The following is a 9491-nucleotide window of genomic DNA, read 5'->3' on the forward strand; positions in this document are numbered from 1 at the left end:
ATAATGACATGGGTATGACACAGGTTTTACAAGGAGAGGGTGACTTATGAGGACATAACCCATGTCCCCATTTTTCAAAACGCTTATAAAATCATACAGAATGAGTTTTTTGAAAAAGTAAAAATGCACAAAGTTTCCTGTGAGGGTTAGGGTTAGGTGTAGGGTTGGTTTAGGGCCATAGCATATACAGTTTCTACAGGATAAAAACCATTAAGCCTATGGGATATCCACACTTTTCACAAAAACAAATGTTTGTGTGTGTGTGTGTGTGTTTGTGTGTGTGTGTGTGTGTGTGTGTGTGTGTGTGTGTGTGTGTGTGTGTGTGTGTGTGTGTGTGTGTGTGTGTGTGTGTGTGTGTGTGTGTGTGTGTGTGTGTGTGTGTGTCTGTGTGTCTGTGTGTGTCTGTGTGTGTGTGTGTGTGTTTATACACATACATTTGACTATGTTTGTCTGTTTTGTGTTTACTATAATATCACTGACCTTGAGAGAGGAGCACATGGTCCCCATGCTGTCTGATCTCCATCTTACTTTAATTACTTCTATAGTTTGACTTTAGTGTTTACTTTTTGCTTCTTGTTTGAGTTTACTTTAAACATTGCATCTGTATAGTGAGTATAAAGACTATTGTGACATTCGTCTGGAGTGTGTGCATTAAACTGTGAACAGACAAACAGAGCACCAGCCGGGTTTTCGCAGGGATGCACCTGAACACAGCCGTCCCTGCACTGATTATAAACACATATCACAACAGAAACAACAGAGCGCCCACCCACACACACACACACACATGCTCTGCTTATGACTGTTTACACACATAATAAATACCTTCATCACACACAACCGTTTCTGTCAGGAGGGCCAATGGAAAAAGACTGGGTCTGCCTCATGCAGCGTGTCTTCCTGTGCCGTCATCAGCCCAAGTCTCTGTGCTTTCAGCCTTTTACAGTTAAAGATAAATCAGCCAGGTGCATGAGATCTTTTTACACTCTTTCAGAGCTGTTTTTCTGCTTGGCTGTCATTTGCTGGAAGAGAACTGTAACTGGGGATGTTTGCCAATATTTTGCTGGCACATTTTGAAAGATTTTGTAAAGTAACTTAATACTGAATGGGCAGAGGGAAAAACGTCCATTGCATAATACACTGTATTCTGATTTATAATCACAACCATATCGGTTTATCGGAACAAACTGAAATGTATTTCTCTCTCTCTTGTTCTGCTTTCACTTTTCAGTTGTTCCTTATTAGTATGACTGTTTCTGTTATAATGCGGTTAAAGTAATAAATCAAAGCTGCTTGGAATAGTGGAGAGCTGTATAGGCCAATAAAAACAGCCAAGGCTCCAGTCCTGAGTTCTGCTTAAATGTTCAGTAGCATTAACTTGTCTCTATTTCTTTTCTTTCTTTCTTTCTCTCATTGGAATAAGGGCTGTATCAATCTCAGTCTGGTTGAGTTAGGGCATCTGATGTTGCCTGTGCTTAAGTATCATTATCTAATGTGAAAATAAGAGTTAACTCTACTAGAGTTCCTGTGGCCCAGTGGTAGAGCATTGCTTTGCCGCACAAAAGGTTGTGGGTTTAATTCAGGGAAAACACATACTGGTAAAATAAATGAAAATAAATGTATAGCCTGAATTCACTGTAAGTCACTTTGGATAAAAGCGTATGCAAAATGCATAAATGTTAATTTAATTATCTTATTTCCCAAATCTGTCTAAAATGACACACTGACTGATTCCAGTTCAACACGGCTCCCACAGTACCTATTACAAACCGAATATATAATAGACTGTTTTCCTTTCACAGTTCACTTCAAAACAACAAAGAGCCTTTAAATTATGTATTGTATTAAAAAATATATATATATCTCATGAAAATATATCCAGGTCACATTTATTCTAAAATCCAGAAAATTATTTTAGACTTTGAACACAGAAAACCTGTTGAGAACCTATTTTATTTATTTTCTGATTTCAATTTTAACAACTTTTAATAAATACGGTAATGGTGGTAATTATAGACAACGTTTTTTAATTACATTTCATTACATTAAAATTTCATTTAAGTTAATTCTGCATAAATTGGTCAGTACAACAAATACTACCATAAAATGAACTGTAATAGAACAAATATATATATATATATATATATATATATAATTTTGTTTATTTAATTTTTTTATTTATTTCAGAGATCGAAAGATTCAAGAGATTCACTTACATGAATCAAACCAATGACCTGAACCAAGCTCAAACAGTGGAGCTACAAGATCATTTTTGAAATCTCAGGCTTTATTAATGAATCAAAGTAATCAATGGAAAGTGATATCTGTCAGCTAGTATGTGTGAATCCAGGACATTGCCCAGACATGTAAAGAATTGCGGACTGAGACAGTAGCTGTGATGGTGAAAGGTTTGTGTCACACACACATTGCCATGAGTTTGTGTGTGTGAGAGGGACGGGGAAACAGAGAAAAAATGGACAGCTAAATATTTCAGTAGTTGCTGATGTATGCTTGTGTCTAGACCGGGTAGGGGATGAGTGGGCGAAGATGCATGAAAGAGGTACGTGCGTGCGTGAGTGTGTGTGTGAATGTGTGTGAGAATGTGTGTCTGTCTGTCTTTGCCAACACTGGGTAAAAAGCAACAGGAAATAAGCGCAGAGGTCACAAAATGTGTTTTTGTCTATCCGTAAACAAGAAGCTTTTTTTGTTACACAAATAAATGAATGCAGATGCTTTTTTAAATATAACATTCACCATCTTTATTTATATCCCACACAGGATTGAAAAAAAAAGCACCCAGTTGGGTTATTGATGTAAAGTGTCCTGTCCTGAAACATAAGACCTCCTCTATTTCAGGCCTGTCGTCCTAAGTGCTTCTCGCAAGCGCTTCTCTTACTGAGAGCAGAAAAAGTAGGATAGAGCCCCTTTAGGAAACACTCACAACAAAAGAATGAGACCTGCTGTAAAACGGGTGAAAAATGTGTCTTGTCATTTCCAAATGTGCCAGTGCAGTTTCTAAATGTGTCAGTGAATGGGAAGAATATACCGTTTTGTTTTTGTTTGTTTTTTTGTTTTTTTTTCTATTCTTCAAAGAATCCAAAAATATTAATCAGCACAGCTGTTTTCAGCATTTATAATAATAGAAATAAATGTTTCTTGAGCAGCAAATCATCATATTAGAATGATTTCTGAAAGATCATCTGACACTGAAGACTGGAGTATTGATGATGAGAATTCAGCTTTGCATCACAGGAATAAATTACATTTTAAAATATATTCAAATAGAAAACAGTTATTTTAAATATGAAGAATTTTTCACAAGATTAAAGTTTTTACTGCGTTTTTGATCAAATAAAACCAGCCTTGATGGGCACAAGAGACTAGATATTTCTCATTGAAAGATGTGTGGTGATGTTGACATTGTGTGTCTTTTTTAATGTGTGTCCATCTATCACTTCCTGTTTACCTCCGTTACTCTCTCTTTCTGGTTTTCCTCACAAACCATGAAGCTGAACATTTTGCTCTAAATGAATGCATCAAACACACACACACAAACACACACAGCAGCTCATATACCATAACTGACTAATTGCATAATTACCCTCAGCCTTCTGCCTGTTCTTTGAGTATATATGTGCACATGTGTGAGTGTGTGGGGGAGCGAGAGAACATAATTACGTGTTAATAAGTATACGTGTGTACGTGTCAGAGACTAATTATGTGTTAATAAATTTATTTGTCTGAAAGTAAGTGTTTGTGACGGTGTGACCATTTGTGTGTGCATATGCATAAAAGATTATGAGTACATGAAGTATGCATGTGCATGAACACTTCTGTCTGTGACACGGGCTACATGCATGTCAGTGTGTGGGTTTGCATGTGAGTACAGTTTGTGTATATGTGTGGTTGTACTCACTGTCCAAGCATTGACTGCATTCGGTCTGGGTGGCCCCGCACTCCTTGACCACTCCCTCTCCTGGAGGACACTGCAAACAGCACTCCCCATCGTGAGTGAAACTGCCCGAATCACAATCCTCGTCTATGGCCCGCTCCAGCTTAGAGCCAAACACCAGCCCCAGCTACAGAAAGAAAGAAATCACATTGTTATTCCATCTCTCTAGGGCTCCACAGGTTCCTAGTCTCCAATTACCCATAAACCCCTGAGATATTTTGATGTTAATTTGTTAATTAAAGTGTTTGCAAGGCAATATAGTCATATTGATATTCCTCAAATGCTATTTCCTTCTTATTCTCCACTAATTGCTGCAATTAATTCAGCCTGAACCACCTACAAACTCCATTTAAATGTTGTTCTGCAGGTAATTTACAGTGTAATATAGCCTACATTAAATTACTTAGTTATATGAATTAACTACATGTACTTACTGTATGGTTAGGGTTAGGATTATGGTTTGGCTTAGGGTTACATGCATGTAATTATGCATCATTTATTGCTATTATAATAGTAAGTAGATATAACATGTAGAACAAGGACTCTTTTAAAATAATGTGTTACTGATATTTGTACTGGAAAACTCTTTTTGTGTTTTTGTGCAGTGTTATTTTTCCAGTTAATCCCCTCACTCTCCGTAAACTCCTTCATATTTGCTGCATATGGAACTCCAGTTTGTGACAGCTGCATCACAGCATATTGTGCTGATTGCATTTCACTGGGGTGTCCAATAGCTGGGGCGTGTTGAGCAAGATGAGACGGGCAGTTGGAGTTATACATATGTCTACTGCATGTCCAGCTGTTTCTCTCGTATTGTCGTGGGTACGATTACACATACTTTACACATCGAGGTCTCACAGATCAGAGTCCGCGGACCCTGTTTACCCAAGACATCCATTAGCCCTACCCTTCCACTGTGTGCTTCCTCTTTCACAGGTCCTGATCTGTTTGTTGAGAGTTGTCAATAACCCAAGGGGTCATAAACATCTGTACATGCAGGCACTGTAAGTGGTGTTTATGGGCCCATTTTGTCTCAGACAACAGATGTGTGTGTGCGATGTGTTTAAGAGGAGTTGGAGGCTCATTAGTGAGGACGCAGACTTCACTTTGATTGAATTTACTACTGCTGCGCTTCACTTTTCCTCCCTCTATAGGTTCAATCTGGTCATGTGATCACACTCAGTGCTGATATGTGATGTGTTTCATGTGTATAGCGCTCAGCGGTGACCACCCACACAAAAGTATTTTTCCCATTGATTTTCTCCATAGGAATTCTTCAGTTTCTTCATTAAAATGTCCTAAAACATGAACCAAAGCAATTAGATCAACTATCACATTACAAATTTTGATTTGAACAAAAAAAGTGTGAAATTATCTTTTAATTAAATTCTTACTTAAGAACTACATGTTGTGAATTATGTACAATGTAGTAGTTCAATTAAAAAAAATTACAGAATGTGCATTTGTAATACATTTACACATAACTAATAATATTTTTACTTAATAGTTCTTAAGCAACATATAATGCTTTATACGTATATATATATATATATATAATTGATTATATATGTAATTGATTCCTATTTGTTAAGTTATTAAACCCATTTTTTAATAATGAACTTGAAATACACTGACTTGTGACTGCTGTAGCAACATATATCAGCAAAGGACCACAAGCAGGGAATCGAACTCAGGTCACCAGAGGCACAGTTGCTCTACATGACGTCAGATTAACCACAAGGCTTTCAGCACCAACATATTTCATATCTTGGGTAGGTTTGTTTTGAAAGGTTTATGCAATATCATTCAAATCTATTTCTCTGTGGTGTAAATGAATGGCATTTTTACTTCTAGAGCCCTACTTTTGTGCCTTGTAGAAGCATTTCTCTTTGATATAGCTGAAAAAAAGAAGCACAGATTCATTCTTTAACCTGTGGATTCCAGAGCATTTCAAAGACACACTCACAAACAAGCATGTGTGCGCACACACATATACAGGGTAATGAAACTCACAGCACATTTTTCACCTTGCATTCATTAATCAATTAGCATACTCTCTCTCTTTCTCACTCACTCACTCACACACACAAACATTCTTTAACTGAAACCACAGCACATTACAAGTTTACAATTACATTAAATTCAGACAGGTCGCCACCATCTAGACTCCCCACAGGCAAAATAAAAAGGGAAAACCTCTCTGATCTCCTGCATATTTTCACCACTTGTTTCTAATCTTATCTACCTTCCTAGCCTCTCTCTCTCTCTCATACACTCTCTTTGCCCTTTAAGACTCCTCTTTCTGCCCTCCTCCTCCTCCCCCCTCATCCACATCCTCTCTCGTTCTCATTCAGAAACAGATGCACCAGTACAGCAGCCAACTCACCCCCTCATTTACTCTCTTCGTCAAACCCTGGCTGTCTTCCTTTCTTTTTTCTCTCAATTTGCATTCGCTTGAGTAAGTGTGCCGATGAGTTAACTTGGCAGGTTTTAATAGACTCCCTAGTATGGAGCATGCCCAATGCTTAAGACATCTTGAGCAAAGACTATGTGTGTACGAGTGTCTGTATTTTGGGAACTAAATTAAATCTGCCAAAATCGTCCTCTGGTCAACTCCAGGAAAGTTCTCATCTAATAGTTTATTGAAGTCAATGGTAAGTCCTCATTTTCATACTGTATAGGCCCTATCATTACAGTGATCTGCAGCTGTCTGTACAGCACTGCTATGCACCGGCCAGGAAATGCTACTGAGCTTTAATACCATGAAACATCAAGGCTCAAGATGCTATCCCTTCTTTCACCACCAATTAGGTCATTTCTGTCCCTGCCAGACCTGTTGTAAAGTGCACCAGGAGCGTAGAGCCTTCACGCAGCTCTAAGATCCCACTCCAGACGGAGAGCTGCTGGCTCATGTGTCGGCGGAGATTCTTCACCAACTCTGTGCACCTGGATCAAACTCAATTGCCAGCTCCGTTTGCCATTTTGCAAATCAGATCAGTGAAAAGAGGTCACGGTGTAATTGTGTTTAGTCAGGAGCGTGTGCATGCTTAAATTGATTTGGTCGGTGTTACACGAGACTGGAGGTGGTGAGGGTCACATAGGACGCTCTGTAGGGGACCCTCAGGGTCACATGCTTACGCACTTTGAGATTTTCACCCTGAGCATCAGACGTATCCCTTACAAAAATGTACCATGATAAGTTCACACCAAAAATACCACGGTATACAGTTGTATTTGGCACCACTGTCGTTGTCAAAAAAGATTCTAATAAAAAAAAAAAAACTTCTTACGTTGAGAGATTTTTTATGACTTTCATTATTAACAATAATTACTTAGTGGAAACTATAGTTACATTCACTCTTAAAAATAAAGGTGCTTAAAAGGTTCTTCACAGCGATGCCATAGAAGAACCATTTTTGGTTCCACAAAGAACCATTCAGTCAAAGGTTATTTAAAGAACCATCTCTTTCTTATCTTTTTATAATCTGAAGAACCTTCTTTCGCCTCAAAGAACCTTTTTGTGAAACAGAAAGGTTCTAAAGATGTTAAAGGTTCTTTATGGAAACATTTAGGCAAAAAGGTTCTTCTATGGCATCGTGAAGCACCTTTATTTTTAAGAGTGTTGGTAATTCTTATTTTAAGGGTTTGTGATAAATTCTGCACATTCTTGCGCATAGTCCTGTCTGATCTAAATACCTACGCAAGGTACGAACTATAGACTATTTTAAATTATGTATAGCCTATGGTTCAACTGAAGGCATTTAAGCATTCATAAAAGTTCCTGAGGCCATGTATTTTCACCTGGTGCTAACGAACAGCAATCGTTTGCCCGAGGAAGTAACGATGGCAACAGTAGCAATTTCTGATCGTATTATAATTAAAGATACAAATATATTAAATATATATAAGTCAATAGAACACGGACACCCTAAACACACACATAGCCTAGTATATAAAACTCCATAATATAGGATACTAAAAATGTGGCAAACATTAAACGAATTGAGGCGGTTTAATAATTCGACATATTTAACTGAGGCAACTTGACAAAGTTTGGCTCCAGTTGTGCGCTGCACATTGATGTGCATTGACTGGAACCTATTTTCTGGAACATCATAAACAAACTGACCGTATCGATTCATTTTAAAAGCCTAAGAGAGTACAGGAGGCGGACACCTGCTCTCCAGAAACCGTGCAGCTGTGATTAGTCATCACTTCCACTGTCAGACCGAGCACAAGTTCCGCCGTCAGATCCGCATCACCGGAGCATCACCGAGCCGAGGCGCTTCACCTGAGCTCAGATCACCTACGTGATCACCGAGAACTCCCGTCTAAACTAACGCGAACACTTACCGCTCCACAAATCCAGATCCACACCAAGGTGTCCATGTCTGATATGTCCCTTCCCTCTCAAACTGTAAATCTGTGAGTGTGAGTCGTGAAGTGAAGATCAGCCCTCCAACAGTTCAAATGAGCTCCATGTGGGTGCTGCTCTCGTGTTTGGGACTTTAGGACTGTAGGGAAGCGCTTACTGTCCTGTCCTGTGCTGTCCTGTACTCCGCACTCAGCCCTGTCCAGCAGTGCACTGCGGAGGAGAGAGTCGTGCACGCAGAGATGAGGGGGGCACGAGTGCTTGCCAACTCCCCCCATCAGCACCTCTCTCTCTCTCTCTCTCTCTCTCTCTCTCTCTCTCTCCCTCTCTCCCTTTCTAGTATCTCTCTCACTTTATCTCTAACAGAAACGCATATGCAAAAGACTGTACGGTTTAGTAGCTGGTTTATTCTGGTCACATTTAGACTCCTTATTCTGACGTATTGCTTTGCATGCATGTATATCTCTGTGCATATATACTGTAGGCTATATAAATCTCTTATCCACACGAGCATGAAATGCAATACATCTCTGTATATTCAGTTCCACCCGCTCTGTATTTAAATTGTTGAATAAAATGCATTGTTTGAAATAGAACATTCAAATTGCAAACCAAGCCTTTTAAAAATGAAATGTTAAAAAATGAATAAATGAGATCATTTGAGTGAGTGCGTGTGCTGGGTGTGACGTCACGGGACGGGTGTACTCAAGCAGACGCCACAGGAGGGCGACTGCAGCCAGTGAGTCACCGATGTGACATATGAGGCGTGATAAGGCCATAGACTGTTAAGTGCCAGGGATGAGCGCTTTTTACGATTTCTTCCCTTTCACCTCCTTTCTTCCGATGTTTTTTCCACCTGTTCGGTGTTTATGAAACGCATGTAAATGCACATGAATACATATGTTGTAAATATGGCTCTGAAATTTCCGTGTGTGAGTGTTTTTATAGAAGCGGGTTGGTGCACTGCAAAAATCATTTTCTTAATTATCTTATTCTTATATTCTTATATTCTTATGTAGAAGTAAAATTATGCTGTAACATATCTTTAATTCTTGTATTTAGTACATTTTCTTATATCGGCATTGTTTTTCTTTTAACATGTTGTATGCAGTCTTCTACATGCCTTCTGTCATCTGATTGATATTTTATATAAATGCTTGAATGATT

The 9491-nt window shown here is 38.7% G+C and overlaps 1 protein-coding gene across 1 annotated transcript in view; it reads right to left on the reverse strand.

The window, feature by feature from the left end:
* Positions 1–8553, reverse strand: part of ngfra (nerve growth factor receptor a (TNFR superfamily, member 16)) — a 39663-nt gene extending 31110 nt beyond the window's left edge. The window contains exons 1-2 of the mRNA XM_059553286.1: positions 8306–8553; positions 3917–4079 (exon numbers count right to left, since the gene is read on the reverse strand). Of these exons, the coding sequence (XP_059409269.1) occupies positions 3917–4079; positions 8306–8341 (199 nt within the window). The 5' untranslated portion in view covers positions 8342–8553. The remainder of the gene's footprint in view (positions 1–3916; positions 4080–8305) is intronic.
* Positions 8554–9491: the final 938 nt, after the last annotated feature.

The sequence above is a fragment of the Carassius carassius genome, chromosome 1 (assembly GCF_963082965.1).
Source record: "Carassius carassius chromosome 1, fCarCar2.1, whole genome shotgun sequence".
Taxonomy (NCBI): domain Eukaryota; kingdom Metazoa; phylum Chordata; class Actinopteri; order Cypriniformes; family Cyprinidae; genus Carassius; species Carassius carassius.